This window comes from Gouania willdenowi, chromosome 19 (assembly GCF_900634775.1).
Source record: "Gouania willdenowi chromosome 19, fGouWil2.1, whole genome shotgun sequence".
NCBI classification, from domain to species: domain Eukaryota; kingdom Metazoa; phylum Chordata; class Actinopteri; order Blenniiformes; family Gobiesocidae; genus Gouania; species Gouania willdenowi.
The window spans coordinates 3,236,379-3,262,516 of NC_041062.1; the positions used below are offsets into that span (position 1 = coordinate 3,236,379).

General features: G+C 38.1%; 1 protein-coding gene across 13 annotated transcripts in view; it reads left to right on the top strand.

Annotated features, from left to right (window-relative positions):
• The window catches only part of LOC114481938 (myosin phosphatase Rho interacting protein), a 48,651-nt gene extending 25,928 nt beyond the window's left edge, over positions 1-22,723 (top strand). For 2 of the 13 annotated variants that reach the window (XR_003676288.1, XR_003676289.1), the window contains 19 exons: positions 102-645; positions 1,611-1,746; positions 1,871-1,987; positions 4,014-4,070; positions 4,159-4,227; positions 4,330-4,419; positions 5,728-5,837; positions 5,983-6,021; positions 7,622-8,387; positions 9,393-9,509; positions 15,427-15,574; positions 15,664-15,769; positions 16,490-16,649; positions 16,732-16,839; positions 16,903-16,989; positions 17,081-17,243; positions 17,808-17,893; positions 19,470-19,554; positions 21,564-22,617. Coding sequence is in view for 10 of the 13 variants with exons in the window: in XM_028477017.1 (XP_028332818.1) it covers positions 102-645; positions 1,611-1,746; positions 1,871-1,987; positions 4,014-4,070; positions 4,159-4,227; positions 4,330-4,419; positions 5,728-5,837; positions 5,983-6,021; positions 7,622-8,387; positions 9,393-9,509; positions 10,283-13,966; positions 15,427-15,574; positions 15,664-15,769; positions 16,490-16,649; positions 16,732-16,839; positions 16,903-16,989; positions 17,081-17,243; positions 17,808-17,893; positions 21,564-21,635 (6,659 nt within the window). In the remaining 3 variants the exon portion in view is untranslated. Of the gene's footprint in view, positions 1-101; positions 646-1,610; positions 1,747-1,870; positions 1,988-3,396; positions 3,555-4,013; positions 4,071-4,158; positions 4,228-4,329; positions 4,420-5,727; positions 5,838-5,982; positions 6,022-7,621; positions 8,388-9,392; positions 9,510-10,282; positions 13,967-15,426; positions 15,575-15,663; positions 15,770-16,489; positions 16,650-16,731; positions 16,840-16,902; positions 16,990-17,080; positions 17,244-17,807; positions 17,894-19,469; positions 19,555-21,563 lie in introns of those variants that run through there. The other 11 variants (XM_028477017.1, XM_028477015.1, XM_028477023.1 and 8 more) reach the window with 9 other exon arrangements.
• Positions 22,724-26,138: the final 3,415 nt, after the last annotated feature.

Below are 26,138 nucleotides of genomic sequence, written 5' to 3' on the forward strand. Positions count from 1 at the left end.
GACCCGATTTTTTTCTTACACCCTTAGCCATTATAGTGATTAAGATGAATGGTCAAAGTGTGGGCTGGACTTTTTTTCTAACATTATGTCTGTCTCCCCAGATGCTGGGACTGTGAGCACTGGACGAAAGGTTCGAGTGGAAAGCGGTTACTTCTCTTTGGAAAAGACCAAGTCAGAGCCCTCTCCACTTTCTCAACATACACATCAGCATCTTCCCCTGTCCTCCTCAGCATCCTCCTCCTCCTCCTCCTTAGGAGCTCCCACTCCCAGGTACATCTCAGAATCACAAACTCAAACTACACCCCATCACCCCCCCCAAGACCCTCTTCCCTCCCCAGGTTCTCTGAATTCCCCTAGCTACTCTACCATCAGCTCCACCCAGAGCTCACTGGACTCTGACCCCAGTGGGGCAATGCCTGCCTGGGAGGAGCACGATAATGATGGTGGGAGTGGTAATAGTGTGAGTGGTGGAGGCAGGGTTGGCCGCTCTGGCAGGGAATACGCTGCGCTTTCGGATGTGCCAAGGGCTCGTAGGCTGAACTATCGGGAAGCTTTCCGCTCTGACAAAAAACGTCAGGAACTGAGGACGCGGACTCGAAGTCCTGGCAGAGAGGAGGTGGCACGGCTCTTTGGGGAGGAGCGCAGGTGAGGAAAGGGAGTCGTGCTCAGCATGCTGTGCGAAAGAGAAGATCTCTGACCAATGTGCTGCATCTCTTTTTTCAAAAATCAGCTGCAGAAACGCATATTTACTTATGGCTGTCATAGAAAGCTAATAAAACATTTAATTTTTTTTCTCTCTACTTTAAAACCTAATGACAGAATGTTAAGTAAATATGTCAGGTTGATGCATTGCTGAGACATAAAGCACCTTAGTTATTTAGCACCACCTTGTGGCTGCGTTCTATAGAGCATTTCTTTCTTTAGAGCTTCAACATGATTAATTTTTGATTTAGATGCATGTCGGACTTTTTGCCTTCTACCTTTCCAAGCTTTCATCTTGCTACTTTGGTTTTGTTTTCTCTCTTTTTCCAGAGATTTGTGAACAAAACTTCTCAAAGCTCATACTCAACCACTGGTCCTCTACCACCCTGATGCTGTTCCCCGCTGGTCACCGCTGACTCCTGCTTTTCTATCATTTCATACCTGCTCTGCCTTGAGGCACACACACCTACACGTTTACTGCATATGCAGTGCAAACATACAGAGAGTTGGTTGTAGAAATCTTTCGTCTTGTTAAAAGAGCTTTCTTAAGATAACATGGACTGCTGCAATATCTGCTGCTCCTGTGTTCAATTAATCCACCATTCTTTTTCCTTTGTACCTGTTTAAATTTTGAAATATTTATTTACTCAAACAGTTTTTTTGCTTTTGGGATTTTCACCAGAAATACATTCTTACTAAAATTCTGTTTTCCATTTGTATTCAGACATAATCTAACCATTATTAGTTCTTTATCTATCTGATTTTAATGTAATCTGATTTGTTTCTGCTGTAATTTCTGTCATCCTTGGTGGCTTGATTACGTTTTGTTTCAGTGACTCCTTTAATCTACTGCGTACACATGTAATTCCATGCTTAAATTGTGAAATGAGCTCTTTTGTGTCTTCTAGGCGCTCTCAAGTCATTGGCAGATTTGAAGATGGTCAAAATGTTGAACGTATGGACACAAGCAACTCGAACGAGCCTTCGGCTAATTCCAGCCTAAGAGAAGGACGCAGTGAGAGGCGCTATCTCACCAGCAAACATGTACGTTACATTTTTATTTGTGCATTTCAAACTGAATAAATTGGATCAGGTTGTAAAGCAATCCTTCCAAAGTCATCGGAATGACTGATTTGTAATTAATAACTGTACTACCTGTGATTTATAGGACATGTCCTTGGATTCAGGACAGGACCGCGTCGTCCCTGATGTGTCCAGCTCTAGTTTTACCAACCTACGAAGAGCCAAATCACTTGATCGGAGAGTCACCGAGTCCTCAATGCCCGTGAGTCGTAGTAATATGTCTGTGTTGCTGAGGAAACTGAAATTAAATCACAAGTTAAGTTAAAAAAAATAGAAGATATACACACATGGGCTTGTACACATGTAAAGCATTTCATTGTTTTTATATTAGTAGAAACAAACATATTATAACTGACACATCATCCTGGCTGAAATACAGTCTGCGTGTTGTCACTAAGTCAAGCTCTCACTATTACAAACATCTGCTTATTGTAGATATGGTGGATATGCTATACAAATGGTGATTGATTTCATTGTTAAGCACTAATACCAATAATTACCCTGCATTTATCAGTTTGTTAAAGCTTCAGCAGTGTTTGACTGGTCACTGGAAAAAACACAAGGTACTGACCGATGTTCAAGTGTTCAAGTTATTACCATAAAAACAAAAATAGAGTCATGGATGAAAGTATTGGTACAGAAAATACAACATTTCTCACAGAAGTAGTTGCAATAACAAATGTTTTTGGTATACATGTGTTTATTTCCTTTATGTGCATTAAAAAAAAACTAAATTTTGTGTAAAATTATGATAAATTTGGCTTTTTTCTTCTGCTTTTTTGATGTTTTTTTTACAACGCACATTAAGGAAATAAACATGTGTATACCAAAAACATTTGTAATTGCAACTATTTCTGTGAGAAATTATGTAATATTCCTGGGGTGCCAATACTTTCCCACATTTTACCATTTAAAAAATGCCGACACAAAAAAGGCTCAGACGCCCACACCTAAAATATTAAAACCCACATTTTTATTGATTAGGAAGGCTAACAAGGAAACCAATAAATAGGAATTAAATAGAGGATAGAAATGAGTTTTTAGTGTATTTTACAGCTAATTTAGGACCCGTTATCATAAAAGATGCTAACAGAAAGCTAACACAACAAGAGGAAGGTTAACTTTTATTAGGTAATTAATTTCAGGCTCAGTAATTGTAATTGAACTTTAGTAATTGAGAACGTATTTGCAATTGACTTCCTGAGGATAAAAAATATTTGAAATTGGAAAAAATGCCAGTCACTGTAATCGTTATTGAATTGTAATCAAACATAGATAATTGAAAACGTAATTCTAACTGAAAAATGGTAATGGATCCCAAACCTGGTGTTAGCTCAGTGCTCAGTTCTTTGGGTAAGTACATGAGTCACGTACATCACTTGCACATGTGTTCTCACATAAATTACTCACAGCTGACAAAAAGCAACAGTTCACTTTTCAAAAATAAGATTAATGGAGCGGCTCAAGGCTGCACTGGTATCTTGTTGATGTCTGACTGCCACAAGGCTGATGTGAGGTCTGTTCAGGGGCCATCCATTCAGCTCGTTTGGTCCTCCCTGCTGAGGCTGCAGCTGCCAAAAATCTCCGCCCACTTAAAACCCACACACCACAGATGATTATAAATAGCTGGCACTGGAGCAGCCAGTCATATGTACACCACTCAGATAGAAGGAAAGGAGCAGACCGGCCGCGCATGTTTAGCCATCAGAATGACTCTGTGCCAGACGGTGACACCAGTTCTGATCAAGCATAAGAAAAACAAGGTATTGGTGAGTGAGCAGACACTCAGCTTTGGACCAGTGGTTTGCCTTGGCGTCTATAAACAGACCAGAGATTGAGGTTTCGTTGTGCAGCAGTTTGTGTTTCACAGGGAAAGTCCGGCTCCCGCTAGTTAGTCTCAGCTGAAGCCGTAGACGCCTATCGGTGTTTGTACTGCCTGAACCGAGCTTTTCAGATGTAAACAATTGCACACATTGGGTGATGTTGTGGTATATCGAGAATAGTGCCACCAAAAGTCAAATTCTAACAAACTTTCCAATGGAGAATAGTTTTCCCCTTTGCAATGCTATGAATATTTGTTTAAAATGTATATTTTTTAATTAACCTAATTAACTACTTGTTTTTTTGTTTGATGTATTTCCTTGTTATTTATTTGTTTTATTTTGTTTTTTCAATTATTTGTAAATAGTTAAGTTGTACTACATCACAATGGGCTTCTTGCTTTGCAGCCGGACCTCCTCAACTTCAAGAAAGGATGGATGACAAAACTGTATGATGATGGAATGGTACTGTAATAGTTTTTTCTCTCCTCTTTTTAGTTGTATATGTCTTTAAAGTGCTGGTTAAAGGTGTGTTTTTTCTTATTCTTCACAGTGGAAGAAACACTGGTTTGTTCTGACAGACCAGAGTTTGAGGTACTACAAGGACTCTATAGCAGAGGAGGTGAGCGTTACACTAAAAACACACAAAAAAAACTTGTTTAGGATATACTTTTTTTTGTTGTATAACATATCATCATGTATGTTGCATATATCTCACCTTTAGGCCTCAGAACTGGATGGAGAAGTTGACCTCTCTACGTGTTACGACGTTAAAGAATTCCCAGTCCAGAGGAATTATGGCTTCCAAATCCTTGTAAGTGCCATTTCTTCATGTCATCGAGGGTCCTTCATCATCACGAGTGACAGGAAAGCTCTTTGTCTGCACCGTTTAGCTCCTGCCAGTCTATAAACACTGTAGACAACATGTGCTGAAACTTTGGGTATCAGGTTTTGCCATTTCTCTTCCTGAAACCGTTTGACCCAAGGATGTCAAACAGCCTGTCATCTCTCTGGTGGGAAAGGCTGACATCACAGCAATCTAAATATGCTGCAGTCATGCATGTCTCCTGCAGCGTGTGGCCTTCATCTTTCACGATATGTTTTTTTAACCTCTTCCATTTCGCACAAACACATTTATGTAATGTAATTCTGTGACCCTCTTTTTTTAAATGCATGTATTTCTCTCAGATTTCTTTTATCACCTGTTGCTGGCATGTTGTTTACAGAGCCAAAGGAGTTGCTTTGGATTCAGTTTGAATCTGGGAGGAGCTTTTGTTCCTGTTACATATAGATTTGAGCAATCAACACTGATCCCGTGAGAACTGTGGCTATAAGGTGACATCTTTTGTCTACAGGAGCTTCCACAGCAACTTTTCTAGAGGAAGTCAGAAATAGAGTAGTGAAGAGGATCACTGTCTCATTGGCTGAGAACAACATGGGTTTGGTGTCGAGAAATTAATAACTGCAGTATTTATATCCATGCTCTGTGCAGTGCGCTGCAGTTGAACAGGAAAGGGTGCTGTTGTCATTACACAACAAACAGATTCATTCCAAGTTGGGATCAAATGCCAATTTATGTGGAAGTTAAATTTTGGATTTTGGCAGTGAAAATAGTGTTTGAAAAACCTTTTATTAACCTTATTACGTGGAAATTATCACACATGTCCATAATGATAAAATTGGAGAATCTGTTACGAGAAGTTGTGACCTGAAATATGTAAACCATTTTCTTAAAACACTAAAGAAAAAATGGGCAGGTGTCATCATTTTAAAAAAAGAATAAGAAAAAAGAAAAATTTCTAATTCCAGCAATTTCTTTTTGAGTAATATGTTAAGGTTTCATTTTCAGGAAGGTTAATTTGATCTCCTGACATTATTCCTGACCTAAGTTTCCTGCAAAAAAAGTTGTCTGAATAAATGAAACCTTAGCATATAATTAAAAAAAGAACTTGCTCTAATTATTACGCGGAAGTCAGCAGACGTCTCTGAAGAAGACTGGCAGTTGACAGTCGAAACATGTCAGGAGATCAAAGTTAGAATAATTTTAGTATTGAAGGTTATTACCACCTTCTTGTTGTCTAATCTTGTCAGAAATTAAAATGAGCTGCCTTTCTGTGTCTAGTGTAAAGATGGAGCGTGCACCTTGTCAGCAATGACCTCTGGAATCCGTCGCAACTGGATTCAGGCCATAACGAAGAATGTGCGAACCACTATTGCCCCCGATGTCACACGGTAATACTCTGTGGGGATTTGCAGCTACCTGCGGCAGCTTCTTTCTCACTTTTGTTTGTTTTCAATCCGAAGACTTGACTCCTCCTCACGGCTTCTTTCCTCCTCTTTCTCTTTCCCTTCAACCGGTATTTTCCCACGCTTCCAGGAAAAACATCTCTCTGAAATTATCCGTTCTGAAGCCCAGGTTGGAGTGCTTGTGTGTTGAGTGTGTTCCCTTCCTCATGCAGTGATGTTATTGCTAAGCAATGTCAGCACTGGCGTGTTTGTTGTCCCACCATATGCCATGTGATTATTGAGTAATGTCTCCCTGTAAACTTATGCCACTGTTGAGCCACACGTAAACATCCTAGAATAATCTGCCCAACACCACAGTCGAGTCTATCCATCGTTGTAATGTGACTGTCCACCTTGTAGCTTCTAAACTGAGAGTCTGGTAAAAACAACTGAAGAAAATAACCATGGAACAGGGGAATTGCACATGTCATTTTTTAATGTTTGTATTTTTAAAAGCAACATAGGGAGTTTTTAGACTCTGCTTTACTTTTAAAATGATCACTGAGCAACTATATATATTTGCTAGAAAATATTGTCCAGAAGTTGAAGATCCGCAGGATCATCGCCAACCTCCCAGAATGTGTCGCAATGGGAGCAAATTAATAGAAACAGATGTTATGAATATAACAGTAATGCCGGAATCAGGTTTTGCAACTAAATATTAAGTTGTGTGTCCCATCCTTCAGCCCACTTATTAGTTTTATTGTAGTTTTTAATTTTCTCTTAAATGACTGTAACCAAACATTGTTTTTTTGGAGTTTTTTTTATTTTGATTTTGATCAATTAGTCTTTAATAAATTAATTTATTTTTGTAATCTAAACATAGATTCATAATATCTAACCCAGCTTCATAATAATAGTTTTATTTGGTCTTTTTTTCATTTTATTTATTTGAAATAATTTTTAGTTCACTCAATTTGATTTTTTTTTTTTGTCAGTTAAACCCGTAAAGTGTTCTGTTCTATTCTAATTACTTTCATTCTTATATTTTAGTATGTCTCAAGTTCCCACACAGAAACTGCTTATTAGCTCATTTAAAAGCTCCCGCCCCTTAACACAAAGTTGACACTGACTTAATGATCCACTGATTGGACGAAAATTGCTGTGCTTCAAATGTGTTGTTAAGAGCAGTTTTATTTTATTTTAAATGTAATATCCCTGTCTGTTTGATGTAATGATTTATCACATTCTAGAATTTGTTAGTCTTTTATGTGCATAGTTTTTACTATTTCTTCTCTCTTTTCTTTTCTCTCAACTTCCCTTCCTTCTCGTTTTTCCTCTCGTCTTTGAATCAGAATTGTTTTGTTGCATCATTCTGCCCTTTAATGTCACCAGTGCAACACATTCCTTCCTCTAAGCTCCTACATAAACTGCATTATTAAAGCTGCCGAAGGTGCTAGGCTTACCTCAGATGCTGACTTAGAATAGCAAAGCTGCTTTTAGCTGTCAGCGATGTTATTGCTGTGGCTTGGATGCATGTCATTTGTCTGGTTGTATTTTAATTGGAGGGTTGTCTGGCCTTGGATTAAAAAAACATATCTTCTTTTAAAAGGCCTTGAATATATGCATATAAATGTAAAATATATGTAAAGACATACATTGTCTTCTTTTGGTATTGGCCTGTGTTGTCCAGTAAGGCTTCATGTACTTGTGTTGATGTTTCTAGTGTAATTAATAATCATTAGGCCAAGCCATCCAACGCATGTATTTTTGTGCCTTTGTAAATTCAGATCTCTCCATGATGAGACACAGAAAGACCATGTGTTGTTGGAGCCATGTCCCCAAATCACACCCGAGCAAAGCCTCGTTTCTGAGCTCCCTAAGCCAGAAGCCAACAAACGCCCATCTGGGAACAACGAGCCTCCCCCTGAACCTCGGAAAAGTCGAGTCCGGGAGCGCAGGCGAGAGGGGCGCTCAAAGACGTACGACTGGACTGAGTTCAAAAAGGAGCAGACGCAAAAGCCCGTGAAGGAACGTGCCGACACGGTCGATCTCAGCTCCTCGTTTTCAACAGTCTCATCTCACTGCTCGGCGTCTTCCTCCCCCACATCCTCCGCCTGCTCTGCGGTTTCTACCTCATCTCTTCAAACCTCTTCTTTATCAGCTGCCCACACACCATCTGCGGCTGAAGAAACGGAAAAAGAAAGTGTTAAAAAGGTCATCCGTCCCCAAAGCACGAGTGCCTCTCACACACCAAATACTGTCACTGTCACTATTATTTCAACTTTAAATTCTACATCACCTGTTCAGCCATTGACACCTGAAGGTCGAGATCAAGGAAAAATGGAAGTGGACCAACCGACATCAATTTGCCCAGAGAGCGAAGACAAGAACAAAAGCTGTCACGTTCGAGAGGAGATAGAGCAGCGATGGCACCAGGTGGAAACGACTCCGTTAAGGGAAGAGAAGCAAGTGCCCATCAGCACCACTTTCACCAACTCCAGTGACTCTGACAAGCTTCCCCCACATGAGCTGACTGCACTGCTCGACAAAGAGGTGTGTTCTTGGGTGTAGAGATGTAAAGACACTGTTACTGTCAGTTCTGAAGCAAGAATTGTTTAAGCACCATTAAAATTTACTTTTTAGGACTTAATTTGTGCTTAAATGTAGACATTTTATGTATCTGTGGCATCTTAGGTAGATTTGAAGCCTTGGGACTGTAAGTAAACTCACACACTTTAAGTTAAACTTGATTTACCAAAGGGCAAGTTTTGGAAATAAACATATGATAGTCCAACACAGTTAACAATAATCACAAAAAGATACTCTGGCTTGCACTGTTTCCTTAGCTTAATCAAGGTTCCTGCAGATCCTTAAAAAGTCTTAAAAGGCATTAATTTCATGAATCTAAAAATAAGGCCTTAATTTTTCATTAAAATGTCTTAAATCAAGGTTTCAAAAGTTTTAAATTTGAATGCATAATAAGTATGATTTTGTGATTGAATTTAGTCTCGCATTTCAAAATAAATGTTTTTTTTTTTAATGTATAAATAACATGGAAAAATATTAATTTAACGGAAATTGCCTGTCCAGCAATTTCTTAATGGCTGTTTTTGGAGTGATTTTGATTATTTTAGTCTGGTTTCTTGTGTATTTTTGTGCGTTTACTTTGGGGGTCGCCAGTTTATTTATTTATTTATTTATTTGATAGGGACAGTGCAGATTCATGAACATCTGTAATACAGTGTAAATATGCCAGAATATAGTAGAAAAGCTCATTTCCATCTGTTGCACGTCTGCACTAGACACTAGAAAAAAATTATCCTAACCCTATGTTATTGATGTGGCATTTTTTTTTTTCCCCAATTATGTTTACTGCGAAGTTGGTCTTAAAGTTTATTTCAAATGGCAATAAAAAGTCTTGAATTTAATTTGACTAAATCTGTAGGAACCCTGTTAATGGTTCAGGTCTAAAATAAATTACAGTGTTTTAATTCTCAAGATATTTGATTTTCCTCATGACTTTTGTATGAAAGAATTTCTCTGTTCTGTTTTGCTCAGTTGGGACAGAAGCAGAAGGAGCTGGACCGACTTCAGAAGCAGAACAACCTCCTGAAAGAGCAGTTAGAGAATGCGCTTGGAAGAGAACAAAGTGCCAGAGAGGGTTATGTACTGCAGGTATTACACTCTCTAGTCATCACCCAGATGTAGCTTTTGTTTTAGAAATTATCAACATATACCAGTATCATGTGACTTTTTTTTACATTTGATTTACCTTAACCAAAGAGTATACATGGTCAGTTCTGTTGTTTGCTTGGGAGTTCATAGCTTTATAATAAGTAACAATAATGTTTGTGCACTTTAACTTTAAGAACATGCACTAATAGGTGTGGGTGCCTTTTTTTTCCTGAACTTGATATGCATGGTTGCGGTGTTCTTAGCATGAATTTTCACTAACTGTTTGTGATGGGAGTCCCACATCTCCTGGGAAAATAACTGATTTGATCTGAAGTTATTGAGGTAAGAAATGTGATCTTAAAGCCTTGCGCTGTGCTTTTTCTCGCTATTGCTGTGCGTTCTCTTCCAGCTTGATTCTCGTATGTCTATTGTTCTAATTGCATGCTTTAATCAATGTGTTTTTTTGTTTTCATTTGGCCATTTTAAGACACAATATTGACAATTTGTTTTGGTATTGTTTTAACTCGGTTCAACCTTTCCCTCACCCATTTAAGTTTCCAGTTTATTTATTGAGATTTGACATTGTCATTTATTAACCCAATCCTTTTAGTTTCCGAACGACTATGGAAAAAGCACAGTGAAAGCTTGGAGCATTTCATAACAAGACGCAATGAAACGTATTTTCCTGGTATTACCTGAGATGTGGTTCTCCATATGTGTAGGGAAAGTAAAATGACAACATTAACAAAATTGTCTCATCAATCTCTTTTAAGAGTGCTACACCCCCTCCCTCTTCACCGCACAGAGTTCCATGGCAGAACTTGCACAAGCTTAATCAAGACTTACAAGGTGAACTGGAGTCCCAAAAGCGGAAGCAGGACCTCGCTCAACAGCAAATCAGGACTTTAAAGAGAAGCTATACTGAAGCCAAGGATGTCGTTGACCGCCATGACTGTGATGTTCAGGGACTGCAGGATAAACTTGCTTCTGCAATGGCTGAAATCTTAGCAAGTGAACAGGCTGTAGCCAGAATGCGAAATGAGCTTAAGCTAGAACAAGAGCGATCAAAAGAACACGAAGAAGAATGTGACCGTAATGAAGTTACCTTACGAGGACAGCTGAAAGACAGTGAGGATAGGCTTCGGGAAGTGGAGGCCGCTCTCCTTGAGAGAAGTCAGGCCCTAAGGCACTTAGAGCGGCAGCAAGCCCTGCAACGAGACCATGTCAGAGAAATTCAGCGGTTACAGGACAAGCTTCTAGAAGTTACAGCTCGATTAACTGCAACTGAAGAGGGTCATGTACTGAAGGAGGAGCGCCTGAGGAATGAGCTGAGTGGTATGCAGGAAAGTCATGAAAGAGAACGACAAAGCCTATGTAGACAATTAGCTGAGGCGGAAACCGTACAGAAAGAAATTGAAGACAAACTAATGGAGGCTGAGCAGCAGGTAGAAGCCTTGTTAAGAGGAAGACAAACCTCGGGAGGCAAAGAATGCAAGGAGGAAATACTCAAGTTACAAGAGGAGCTGTCCCAAAAGACTGACATCATTGAGACTTTGAGAGAAAGTGTGCGTAGGCTGGAGGAAGAGAAAAGTAATCTCACGTGCCGCTGTCAAGAGCTTATTAACCAGATTTCAGAGGCAGATCGTGAAGTGAACAAGCTCCGCAGTCGTCTGGAAACTGAAGAAGCAGATTACTGCACCTTGGAGCACTCATATGAAAGGGCAACACAAGAGTTTCAGAAAATGAGCCAGTTCCTCAGAGAAAAAGAGGAAGAAATCAGACAGACTAAAGAATTGTATGAAAGACTCATGGAACGCAAGGAACAGGACCTCAAAGAAGCTCTTGTAAAAATGACAGCTCTTGGAAACAGCTTGGAGGAAACGGAACAGAAGTTGCAAGCAAAGGAAGAACTTGTTTGTCAAATGAGTCGAAACCTTTTGGATAAGTTTGAACCCTGCACTGCAGAAAAGAACATGCATGCCAAGCTGATGGTCGCCGAGGACCGCATTGCAGAGTTAGAGCAGCATCTTAATGCTCTGCAGCTGGACTATGCTGAGCTACAAATGGAAAGGCAGCAAATGCCAGAACCGAAGAAAACAGAAAGTGATAGTGCGTTACCTTCTTCGTCATCAAACTCTGAACTTTCAATTGAAAGCTCGACCACAACAGAGAGCTCCCCAGAGGATAAAGATCCACTAGCTAAAAGACCAAAAATACGTTTTTCCAGCATTCAGTGCCAAAAATACATTAGTTTTGAGGGTATGGACAGTATTCGCCTTGGCCGAACATTTGACGACACAGGACAAAATGTTAAACCAGATATTGATATAATGCAAAGGAACATTCCCTCTGATTTGTCATTCCCACATTCTAGTGATCCAGAGAAGTTTATCTCTATCATACATACCCTGGAGACCAAATTACTAGCTACAGAGTCCAAGCTGAGAAACCTCACGCAAAATCTAGTAGGGCAACGATCGGCCCCTTCAGAAACTTTACAGAGTGAAATCAGTAAGGAGAAAACACCGCAGTGTACTATTGCCGTTAAGCATTACAGACATGCTCTTATATGTGTAGAAAATAGTCGTGAGAAATTAAGTGCCATTCTGAACAGTGGCCATGATACCACAGACACACAACTGCACTCATTGACTGAGATAGAGAAGGATTTATTCAACGCATCATTCTATATTCGACAGGGACAAGAGATAGAGAAGCAATCACCAGCTGTGCATCAAAGCTTAGCCCCGGACACTGTAGATAAAGAGGCTTTGCGATTGTTTAGTAAAACTTTGTCTTTTGAAGCCCTAGTTTTGAACAAGATGTCTTTCTTGATAAAGACATCAAAGACCGACCTCTTGCAAGCACTTGCACAGATATGGGAAGACATTGAGCAAATTAAGAAGAGTGACAAAGATTGCTTAGCAATTGTTTATGCTGATGTCTTGACAAGAAAGCTAATGCTGGAGACTGCGTTTTGGAATGAAGTGGAAAAGGCTGAGATAGATGTGAATAAATTAAAAGAAAGCACTCCATCAGCTGATGCAGACATTGATGCCTCGGCTGTTTTCAACACTGTCATTAAAGCAGAACTTGCATACTCAATTCAAAACCTTAAACTTTCCTATGACCAGAAATTCAAGATGCTGAAAAGGGAGTTGATTGAAGCATATAAAAACCTTCATGAAAGGGAGACCGCTCTGCAAGCAATAATTGAAGCTTACAAAAGGCCTGATCTTAAAAGTGTGATTAAAGAAATAAAAAGAAATCGGAAGTTTGGAAAACCAAAGTTGGCAGACATTCATCCTCCGGAACTTGCTCCATATATGGAGCAGATCGAAACAGAAGAAGCCAAAATCTTTGCTGAGGAAATAATAGATAAACACTTATGTGGTGAAATGCCTTCTTGTGCTGTTGATGCTATTGATTCACTCAATAATGCTCATGATAACTTGGCTCATGAGCTTCAAAGACAGGCGGCAATCCTCCACAACTACGCTGAAGAGATTGAAAGTGGTGAAAACAATCCTGGGCTGTCTCAAATGATCCAAGGACTTCTGGGAATCCAAACCTCACAGAACCTGACGAGTACCTCTCTTTGTATGCGTGACGCCCTGATTCAGGCCCAAGTGGCATATGTGGCATGTAGGTTACGGGCTATGCATGAACAAGATGTGGGGTGGTGTCGACAGACCAGTCAAAACATGGACTCGCTGGTTCAGCAGCATGCCCACAATGTCACCGCCATTCAAGAGAAATTTGAAGCGTCTCTAGAAGAAGAGCATCTAAACTTCTCAATTACATTGGCCGCACTTCAAAAGGATAATCAAACCCTGAGGAGTGAGATCAGCGAGCATGCAATCCAGCTTTCCCGTCAGCAAGAGCAGTCAATGCTCCTGGAGAAACATTTTCTCGAAGAGACTGAGCAGCTTAAACTGAGGCACGAACACGAACTAAGCCAAGCAGAGCAAAGCCGTGTCTCGTCCGAGCTGGCTCTCCTGGAGACAGCAGCTGACAAGCAAAAAAAACTGGAGGTTCTACTGGCAGGCATCAATACCATGGAGGAACAACACGAGAGTCATGTAAAGAAATTACAGCAGGACTTTGAACTGAAGATCTGTGAGCTCAAGCATTTGCACAAAGAGCAGATTGAAAAGTTACATTCCCATCATGTAGAAATTACTCCATATGGCAAAGAGAACATGGCAGACAAAGAAGGACCTGAGGTTTCAAATTTGTCTTTTTGTGGTGACTGTATTACACCTATGGAAGAGGAGGAGCAGGGAAAGGAGGAACAAAGCTTGACAGAAGTTGACTCTATGGTGGTCCTGAAGGACAGAATTCAGGAACTGGAGACTCAGATGAATAGCATGAAGGACGAGCTGGAGAACAAGCACCTTGAAGGAGATGTGGCCAGCCTGAGAGAGAAATACCAGAGAGACTTTGAAAGTCTGAAGGTTTTTGCTTTTTCCTTTTATCTTCACATATTAAGCCTTGTTTAGTAGGAGTCGGTAGTAGACAAATAGTCACATTGCTAAATCACTTTCAATGCTCTTTGGCCAGTCGACTAATATTCACTGATGATGTGGAATTGGGAAATGGTGTGATTTATCTATGTATAGCTTACAATGATAACCAGATCTGCCTGTAAGACAATTGTAGCTTAATTGTGACTGTACTTTGAAGATGTTTTGGCATCTGTTACCCAGAAACATAATGCCTGATGCAGTGAGCCAGTTTGGAAAAGGCCTTAATGATACCCTCACGGTATCGATTCTCTATCATCTTCCTAACTGTTATAATACCATGTTATATAAAAGATGTCGTTCGTTTTCCCCCTGCCAAATCTTTGAGCATTTAGACATTTAGCTACACATTTTGTGATGGATGCTCTTCAAATTAGCTTTTGTAGTTTTCTTTTTGCTTACATTGATAAATTAATCTTAAGATATGCGTATGGATTACATTATCAAGACATTTTATGCCCTGGTGGTTGCAATGGTAAAGCTTTTTTGGACTGATTAAAGCCGATATGTTATCGGCTTTATAAGTGGCCTACCGGTGCTCATGACCACATCTCAAGGATTAACAACCCAACTTGTGTAAATCCTTAAACTTACTAGTCATCAGTGCTGAAAAAGGCCTTTTAATGAATTCTGTATTTATTTTATTCTCAAAGAAGAAAAGTTATGTTTCTTATCACAACTAGTAGGGAAAATAATTGATAATTCAACTCTGGTTCCTCACAGGCTTATGGTAGATATGCAGTCCCCTCCAAAAGTATTGGAACGGCCAGGTTTTTGTTGTGTACTGAAGACATTTGGGTTTCAGATCAAAACATGAATATAAGACAAAAGCTTTTATTTCATGTATTTACATCTAGATGTGGTAAACAACTCAGGACAGAGCACCTTTTGTTTAAACCCACCCACTTTTTAAGTGAGCCAAAGTATTGTAATATGTGACTGATGGGTGTTTCTAGTTGCTCAGGTGTTGCCTTTTAGATTGATTGCTTAAACATTAAATAATTCTTGTTTTTGGCTTTGGATTTCACTTGTGAAAACTGCTCACCTAAAGTGATGACAATAGTGTAATGTTGCTAGGGTTAAAAACAAAACCCAAAATAAGTTGTTGGAATTTTACTGAAAAGTCTCTAAAGCCTCTTTTTTGGGCTCCTGTGAACATACCATTTCCCACATTCCCACCATTTCCTTCCAGTGTAGACTTTCTCTGCTTTAACAGCCTCTCTAACATAGACCTTGCTGTAGAACTTAAAATTGTAGCATGCTTCCTATCACTGATCTTGCATGTACCTCAGGTGTTTCCTAGTTATTGCACTAAGTCTTAACCACAAAGTGAATTATGAGGTCAAATTACGGAGTATTTTAACAAAGTTTGGATGCTTTTCGTCTCGTAGGCGACGTGTGAGCGTGGTTTTGCTGCAATGGAAGAAACTCACCAGAAGTTGATCGAAGACCTCCAGAGGCAGCATCAGAGGGAGATCTCCAAACTGATGGAAGAACGAGAGAGGCTGTTAGCTGAGGAGACCGCTGCCACAATTGCCGGTGAAGGAACATTTCTTACCACACTGGAGTGTTTTTCAGGAAGACTGGAGAACACACAGCTCAATACACATGATTAATTTCTCATGCAGCTATCGAAGCAATGAAGAACGCACACAAAGAGGAACTGGAGAAGACTCAACGCTCCCAAGTCAGCGGATTAAACTCTGACATCGATGAACTTCGCTTGCAATACGAGTATGAACACAAACACAACAATCCTAAGATAAAACAAGAATAGAATTATTTCAAGTTTTAAATTATTTAAAACCTCTGCTTTAGACTAGAGCACGTGTCAAACTCAAGGCCCGAGGGCTGAATCCCCTTTAGAGCATCACATTTTTTTTTCAAATTATTCCACAAGATTTCCCCAAATTCCCAAAGTCAGTGAAATTGAAGTGAAGATCCTGCAGGGACTGATATTTTGTCATTTATATGTAGAAGTTCAAACCAGGACACATTCATTTTTGCATGAAAAGTATGTGTACCACTTAATCCCAAACTGCTCCGTATTTGGCCCTTGAACTAAAATGAGGATTGTAAAATGTTTTGTGTTATTGTGAACTAATAATCATGATACCATGTCCACAGATTTGTTTTAACGACACGATTTAAGACCTGAAAAGTAAATAACACTGTTAATGGGTTAATGGTGTTAGCCAGCTTTGTCTCTAAGATTAATGAGTTAGGAACTGACTTTGCTAAGAAATTTCTAATAATTTTGAAGTGGTCCCAGAAATGCTGGTTCTTGTAATCTGATCTGACAGAAGAGAAGGTAGAATGGTTACTTTTGGATGAATCTGAAAAATGTGCTTTTCTATGGGGCTTGTTTGAGTTTCCTGAACGTTTCTACATAGTTATCATATCACTTCTATGTTGCATTCCATTAAACATCTGACGTGACTGTCCGATGTTTAGGGAGGAGCTGCGGTCCATTCAGAGAGAACTTGAGGTTCTGTCCGAGCAGTACTCTCAGAAGTGCCTGGAAAACGCTCATCTGGCTCAGGCCCTGGAGGCCGAGAGACAGGCGCTCCGACAGTGCCAGAGGGAGAACCAGGAGCTGAACTCCCACAATCAGGTCAGAGTCAAACCTCCGACGCACATAGTGAACCAACATACTCGTGCACATGTGAAAACATGATTCCTCTGGTTCTCCACAGGAGCTGAACAACAGGCTGACTGTAGAAATCACTCGCATGCGCTCGTGTTTCAGTGGAGAATCGGCCCTGTCGCCGCTCACACAGGGAAAGGATATCTATGAACTTGAGGTGAGTTTATATTTAGTCACACATTGTGCTTTTCAATCTTATGTATTTCCTTCCATTTTGTAGGTGTTGCTGCGGATAAAAGAGTCAGAGATCCAGTATCTTAAACAGGAAATCCACTCTTTGAAAGATGAGCTACAGTCTGCATTAAGGGTAATACAAGGTTTTCACTTTTCTCCCATTTTCTGTAAAAACCTAAAACCTCCTAAACAGCATACATTTACGTATTTCATTGTTTCTATAGGACAAGAAGTACGCCACAGAGAAATACAAGGACATCTATACAGAGCTGAGCATTGTGAAGGCCAAGGCAGACTGTGATATAACCAAACTGAAGGAAAAGCTGCTTTTGGCCACCGAAGCTTTAGGCGAGGGGACGGTCGATGGGACCGTCACATCCGGCTATGGTGAGGAAAACGTTGAACCGACACTAAGTTTTCTTTTATTTCATCATCCCACGATGTTGAAAACCTGAGAGCCAATCACAGGCCTACATAATTAATCCTGTGTTTAATTTTAAAAGTCCTGTTGACCTGATATGGAGTTAGATTTGTCTCTTTAATATTCAATCAGGGAAAAAAAAAATATTTTCAATCAACAAAAAAGGTTTGAAATTCAAAAAAATTTTGAGACTCAAATAATTGTATTTGAACATTTTATTTCTTTGATTGAGAATATTGTAATATTTTTTTTATTTATTGTAATATGTATTTTTTAATTGAAATGTTTTGAGGATTAGCAACCACCACGGTGGAAGCTAATGGAAATCCAATGAACAAATATCAAAATTGGGTTATGAACCCAATAAAGGTTGAGAACCACTGCATTAGTAGCTGCAGAGGCTATTGTGCTTTATTATTTAAATGCTTTACCTTGTTTTATGCATGTGTCATTCAAACTGAATGTACTAATGTTCGGTTATTATTTTATTGCGGGTTAGTGATAACAATGTCCTCGTCCTGTGTTTTCAGATATAATGAAGTCTAAAAGTAATCCGGATTTTATGAAAAAAGAGCAATCATCAGCCTCTAAGGCAGGGAGGGGTTTGAGGTCCAAGGTGAGTTTTTCTTTTTATTTATCGTTAGAAGTTTCCAGTCTGTGTTCCACTGTTGGAGCTTATATTCCTGGGGGTAGCACCAGAAAAAAATCTGACACCCCTCCCCCATGGTAGAACAAAACTCAAAGTATGATATATAAGAAGTGAGAAAATGATTGTTGTGGTCTCCAGAATTGGTGGCAGGGGTGTATTTTTGTGCATTTTAATAGAGATGTCCTGATAAAAAATGTTCACTTTTGATGCAATACTGATATTGCAGCTTTGCGTATTGGCCGATACCGATAACGATCCAATATCAGCACGAATCATACATACTTTTATGACTTATTTTGTAGTGTGTAATGTTATAAAAGGTTTGATCAAGTGATGTTACTCAAACAGAGAACAATAGTCAACAACAGTAGGGATGAGAAAAACTGACCCATTTATTATTAACCTATTGTTTACAGACATTTTAACCTGCAACATAATATCTCCAGTATTCTACAATTGAATAAATATTTGCGATTTTAGATGCAATCCGATAAAATCTGTTTTTTTGTTTTCTGGCTGATATCGAACCGATATTCGATAAAATATCGGATCGGGGCATTCCTACATTTTAGTGATACACCCTGTGGAAGATTTTCGCAATTTATCGACATGTAATTTATCAAATAAATGTGTTTAAAAAAAAAAAAAAGTTTGTCATATTTGATATTAAAATGTTGACAAAAATGAGACACTTCTTTAATAAAACATTTTTGAGTGTCTTCGAAATGTATTTTGGCCGTCAGATGACAAAAAGTGAAAAATTATTTAAGATCTTAAAATCATCCCAGTCCATTCCAAATTTCGGTAAATTTTCCTTTTTTTCCAGTTTTGTTTGAAAATTAGCTGGTAATGTTAGTGAGGGGACAATATTTACACAATAATTGTTTCTTCTTGCTAAATGTATTATTTATGAGCTTGGGAAATGGACTGGGATGATTTTAAGATCTTAAATAATAATCAACCGTGTATATTGACGATGTTATGGACAATCTTGCGCAAAATTACTCCCCGTCACAATATTTTTGACTGTTATTTTGTCACTTTTTGTCATCTGACGGCCAAAATAGATTTAGAAGTGACCCAAATTGTTTTGTTGAAGATGCATCTCATCATTGGTACCAAATATGACATAAACAAACAAATCTCAAAAGTCTTCCACTGGGTACATCACTAAAATGTAGGAATGCCCCGATCTGATATTTAATAAAATGACTAAAATGTGCTCAAAAACAGATTCGCCACCAAGTCCTGAGACCACATCGATCATTTGCTTACTTTTTCTATATCGTACTTTGAAAAAAATACAGTTGTTTTGTTCTACCATAGGGAGGGGTATCTCCCCAAATAAGACCCTTTTTGAGACATGGCCGTTAACCTATTATTTATGTTATGGCTGTGAGTAGAAGCTTTATCTACTATGTCATAAACTGTTATCATTTATTCAAAATGCTGTTTCACTTCTGTCTGCCATCACTGTTCTTCCATAGAGTCACAGAAATGTGTCTCATATGTAAGTTTGTCACGTGTCTCTTTTATCCGTCAGTCTGTCACTGAACAGGTCACATGGGATAGCTGACACTCTCATTGTGGGGTGCCCCCCCTCCCCAACCCCTGCCCCAAGATATGCTGTAGGTATAGCATGCAACGTAGACAGAAGACGCATGCCACACCTTTACCTTCACCCACCCCCCTTCCCCACTCCCCACCCCCTTTGCATGACCTCCCCTCACCCTGGAACGCCCCCCACCCCCACCCTTTACCTCTGAGCACAGCCACCAGCTGAGTGTCACCAGTGTGGGAGTGGTTTCATGAGCTGTTAAAGGAGCTTTAAAATGTCTGTTGGATGTTTTTTCACACACGTCCCTTTTTGTAACTGTTTGTGATTTTTTGAGTTGGTTTGTAAATGCATCAGCCATAACATTATCAGGCCCTTCTACTGTTGGGGGGGGGGGATATCGAGCACCAAGAAACAAACAGTTAATTCCTTAAAGCTGCACTACTTAAATCTTGAACCATGGCAGAGGGGTGTGGCTGAATTCAAACTGTAAATCCCGTCCCCCACTCTGATAATCGCGCAAATTGCACAAAATCGCGCACGAGAGCTGAACGTGCACTACCGGTAAAACACGACGCCACGAAAAAGGATGCTCACAAAATATAGGAAAATGGAACATTGGATTACCTGTCTAGAAGGAAAACAGCCACTTGCACGTCCAAGGTTAGTCCAAGATTGAAAACAAGTTTGCATCGTGCACGCGCATCACTACATATCGTGGCAGCCAATGAGGAGGCTCCTTTGTGGGCTCTGCTCACCCCTCCTTTCTCTAAATCCTGTGATTGGAGCTGGAGGGGGTGACCGCCAAGGCATAGACAGCACGCACAGACGTACGATTTTTTTTTAGAAATGATTACTTTTACAATATACTATATGATGCTAATAAGAATCTTTTTTTAGGTAAAGAAAATAATTTGAGTACCCTAGCTTTAAAGAGTAACTAAACCCTGGGTGTTTGACTGATGTGCGTCTAGGCTGGAAGTTTAAAAAAACTGCCTTGATTATGGGCGTGGCTTCTGTAGCACACACGCCCAGTCTGTTCTATAAAATCTCAAAGACTAATCTATGCTATGCTAACTATTAGGGGTGTGCATTGCCATGAATCTAACGACACGATACGATATATCCTGATACTAAACAATACGATATACATCACGATATTTTGCAATATCAATAATTACATATTTCACCTTTACAAGTACAAAATGGTATAAAATACTATTTATTTCATTTTTTTTAAAACTTGCGAGAACAAGTAAATAGTAGCTAACTGTAATACAGGCACCAATATCAATATCTTAAAAAAAAAAATTACTTTTGCTTCCACAACAGATTCTGATTGTGTTAAGTTTTAAAATTATTATTATTATTTTATTAAAGGTAGCCACATACATCTATAAAAGTGCACAATATGTTTTATTAAAAATAAAGTGCAGTAAGCGTTAGTGGTAGTTTAACAAGGTCTGATGTGGTTCACTGACACCTAGTGACCGGGTGTGTATGTGCAGTGCAAATGTTAGCACAATGAAATGTTTTTTTTATTAAAAAAAATCAAATTGAAGCAACCAAAACGTCACTAAATAAATTGTAATGTTTGGGTTTTAACCCATAGAGCGCAGTCACTCAACTTTTTAAAAAATTGTAATACTTTGAACTATTCACATTTTATATGTCAATCAACAAAACTACTTCATACTCCAACACATTTTGTTTTCAGCAGGAAAAAACTGGTTTTGGGGGATTAGTTACCATTTAAAGTTATTTTAATGTTCACGGTTTGGTCTTTTTTAATCAAACTGGTGAGTGAAGCGTCCTATACTGATTACATTATCCTACTGAAGTGGATTACTGCTGAATCCATTTACAAATATATTTCATTTTGACAGTCAGTGGCCATAATGTTATGGTTGATCACTGTGTGTGTGTGCGTGCGTGTACGACAGCATTCCCATAGCATTCTTTGTGTGTGTGTTTGTTGGTTCTTTTTTTTTTTTTAGCAGAGCAGGGTAAAACATCTGGCGTTTACAGCTGCGCAGTTTAAAACAGATGTGTTTCATGGACTTTTCCTTGTTGTCTCCTCAGAGTCTGAAAGAAGGACTAACTGTGCAGGAACGCATGAAGCTCTTTGAGGCTAAAGACTCCAGAAAGATCTGAACATCCGACGTCAGCATGGGATGGAGCAGAAACACAAGATTTGGATTTCCTCCCATCACGCCTCCATTTTGAAGTCGAAATTATGTTTGATCATCTTTATTTTATAATTAAAGTTTTAACAGAATCAATCCCGTGTACAGTTTGTGACATGTTTTCCTGTCCTGGTTGGAGTTTTAACAATAAAATCAAAACCTTTGTTTATATCCAAAATGCCAAAATAAACAATACACAGTATGAATATTCTATCTATTATCAAGTTTCTGCTGTATTTTAAATATTGTTAGTGTTTATATTTTCAAAAATATTGCTATATTGTGGCACCAGTTCTGTTGTACATAACTACTAGATATTAAGTAGGATATTATTAGCTTTTGATTGTCGGGGCATCTGCTGTACTATATAACAATGATTGAACGAACGTGGAAAGCAATGTGACGACTGCTTTTGTATGACTTTCTTTTTATCCGAGTGTTTGCGTGTGACGCGGAGAATGGAGGGAGGGGGTGATTGCACTTACCACTTGACTACTTGAGGAAGCTTGTGTGTCTTGCATTGGTTTTTGTGACTTGTTATCGATATTTGCAGTGCAACCAAACTTTCCCATTTTACTCGGTCTGTTGGTGAATACCGGAGCTTGTTCCACACAGTTTCAGATTAGCTCAGTAATAGACTTTATATGCATGACTGTACAGAACATTTCAAATCGTGTAGTGCGATCATGTTACATCATTTTTTTTCCTGCTTTAATGTGGAACTTTAAACACTAATAAGCTTTGCTTTGCAAGTCCTACTGTTGACATGTTTAGATCTTACTGGAAGAAGCAGCCGTGAAGCACTTATCGCCCGACCCCTGAGCTCCCTCTGAATACTAGACGTGCCTCATTTTGCGTGAAGTTTGAACACCCATGAAACCTGTGCAGCTATGATACACACTGTATAGTATTTGATCCACGCCTTGTATATCTGAATATGCCACATGTTTTTGTTTTAAACTTGTTCTTTGCTCACTAGCTCTATATGAAATATATATGAATATTTTTATTTTCCATTTGAATGTATATCGTCAAATAAATGAAGTGTTATTGAAATCTTGAAGTCGCATTTCTTTTCGCTCACATTTATCCAAGGGTGTGGATGTTTTGATTTTAAATGTATTAAAACAAAACATAAAAAGTATACATTTAAAAGAAGAGCAGCATTTAATGAAGTTATTTTCTAATGCACAACATTGCTGCCAGTCAGAAATAAACTGAGACTAAGGTATTTAAATACGGTAAATACTGTGGCTGCTTATCAGCAAAAAGCTTCAGGGTCTTCTCATTTGTATTTTATTTCTTATATTCATTTGTAGAACATGTTTAAACTAAACCAGTGGCCATTTTGCAATTTATAAATATTTATTTTATTTATTGTGGTCATTTTGCAGGGTCTTTGTTTTAATATTTCTTTATTCAATTATTGAAAATGTATCTGTTTTTATTTTATTTATTTGTGATTTGATTTCAAATCAAACCATAATTAACGAGAAGAAAAGTGAAATACGGAAAAAAAAAAAAAAATATATATATATATATATATATATATATACACACGTGGATATAAAAATTCTACACACCAGGGTGGAGGGAATTATAAACAGTTCCAGATACCAGGCAGTGTTGGCACAAAACATTTGGGATTTTTTTAGAAAGCTGAAGACGAAGAGGAACTTTATCTTTCAACACGACAATGACCCAAAGCACACACCCACATCAGAGCCAACACAAATTGGCGGTAAAGCTGTTGTAAGGCATAAAAAAGAGCAAAAAAATTTCTATAGCCTTACCTTCATTTTTTGGTGTTTTAAATTTTTTCGCCATTTTTTATGCCTTACTATAACCTTACAACCATTTTTTGGAGTTTCCAATTTTTTTGCATACGGCTTTAATAGGACCCTAAAAACTAGGTCAAATATGATAAGCACACGTAAACGGGGCTGAAAATGCAGTTCGGCATGAAAAATGAGAAAAATGTGAAAACACCTCATTTTCGGAGGTAAGGCTAAAGCAAGGCATAAAAATGGAAAAAATTCAGATTTTTTTTTTCTGAGATAAAGTTATCATAGGACCCTAAAAACTAGTTCAAATATGATGAGCACACTTATACTGGGCTGAAAATGCAGTTTGGCATCAAAAATGTGAAAACACCCAAATTTCGGAGGTAAGGCTATAGTAAGGCGTAAAAATGGAAAAAATTTAGATTTTTTTTTTCTGAGATAAAGTTATCATAGGACCCTAAAAACTAGTTCAAATATGATAAGCACACTTATACTGGGCTGAAAGTGCAGTTCGGCATGAAAAATGAGAAAAATATAAAAACACCTCATTTTCGGAGGTAAGGCTATAGTAAGGCATAAAAATGGAAAAAATTTCGATTTTTTTTTTCTGAGATAAAGTTATCATAGGACCCTAAAAACTAGTTCAAATATGATAAGCACACTTATACTGGGCTGAAAGTGCAGTTTGGCATGAAAAATGTCAAAAATGTGAAAACACCCAAATTTCGGAGGTAAGGCTATAGTAAGGCATAAAAATGGAAAAAATTCAGATTTTTTTTTTCTGAGATAAGGCTATCATAGGACCCTAAAAACTAGTTCAAATATGATGAGCACATTTAAACTTTGCTGAAAATGCAGTTCGGCATGAAAAATGAGAAAAATGTGAAAACACCTCATTTTCGGAGGTAAGGCTATAGTAAGGCATAAAAATGGAAAAAATTCAGATTTTTTTTTTTCGAGATAAAGTTATCATAGGACCCTAAAAACTAGTTCAAATATGATAAAGACACTTATACTGGGCTGAAAATGCAGTTCGGCATGAAAAATGAGAAAAATGTAAAAACACGTCATTTTCGGAGGTAAGGCTATAGTAAGGCATAAAAATGGAAAAAATTCAGATTTTTTTTTTCTGAGATAAAGTTATCATAGGACCCTAAAAACTAGTTCAAATATGATGAGCACACTTATACTGGGCTGAAAGTGCAGTTTGGCATGAAAAATGTGAAAACACCCAAATTTCGTAGGTAATTTCGATTTTTTTTTTCTGAGATAAAGTTATCATAGGACCCTAAAAACTAGTTCAAATATGATAAGCACACTTATACTGGGCTGAAAATGCAGTTCGGCATGAAAAATGAGAAAAATGTAAAAACACCTCATTTTCGGAGGTAGGGCATAAAAATGGAAAAAATTCGAATTTTTTTTTTCTGAGATAAAGTTATCATAGGACCCTAAAAACTAGTTCAAATATGATGAGCACACTTATACTGGGCTGAAAGTGCAGTTTGGCATGAAAAATGTCAAAAATGTGAAAACACCCAAATTTCGGAGGTAAGGTTATAGTAAGGCATAAAAATGGAAAAATATCAGATTTTTTTTTTCTGAGATAAAGTTATCATAGGACCCTAAAATCTAGTTCAAATATGATGAGCACACTTATACTGGGCTGAAAGTGCAGTTTGGCATGAAAAATGTCAAAAATGTGAAAACACCCAAATTTCAGAGGTAAGGCTATAGTAAGGCATAAAAATGGAAAAAATTCAGATTTTTTTTTTCTGAGATAAAGTTATCATAGGACCCTAAAAACTAGTTCAAATATGATGAGCACACTTATACTGGGCTGAAAGTGCAGTTTGGCAAGAAAAATGTGAAAACACCCAAATTTCGGAGGTAATTTCGATTTTTTTTTTCTGAGATAAAGTTATCATAGGACCCTAAAAACTTGTTCAAATATGATGAGCACACTTATACTGGGCTGAAAGTGCAGTTTGGCATGAAAAATGTCAAAAATGTGAAAACACCTCATTTTCGGAGGTAAGGCTATAGTAAGGCATAAAAATGGAAAAATTTCGATTTTTTTTTTCTGAGATAAAGTCATCATAGGACCCTAAAAACTAGTTCAAATATGATAAGCACACTTAAACTGGGCTGAAAATGCAGTTCGGCATGAAAAATGAGAAAAATGTAAAAACACCTCATTTTCGGAGGTAAGGCTATAGTAAGGCATAAAAATGGCAAAAATTCAAATTTTTTTTTTCTGAGATAAAGTTATCATAGGACCCTAAAAACTAGTTCAAATATTATGAGCACACTTATACTGGGCTGAAAGTGCAGTTTGGCATGAAAAATGTCAAAAATGTGAAAACACCCAAATTTCGGAGGTAAGGCTATAGTAAGGCATAAAAATGGAAAAAATTCAGATTTTTTTTTTCTGAGATAAAGTTATCATAGGACCCTAAAAACTAGTTCAAATATGATGAGTACACTTATACTGGGCAGAAAGTGCAGTTTGGCATGAAAAATGTGAAAACACCCAAATTTCGGAGGTAATTTCGATTTTTTTTTTTCTGAGATAAAGTTATCATAGGACCCTAAAAACTAGTTCAAATATGATAAGCACACTTATACTGGGCTGAAAATGCAGTTTGGCATGAAAAATGAGAAAAATGTAAAAACACCTCATTTTC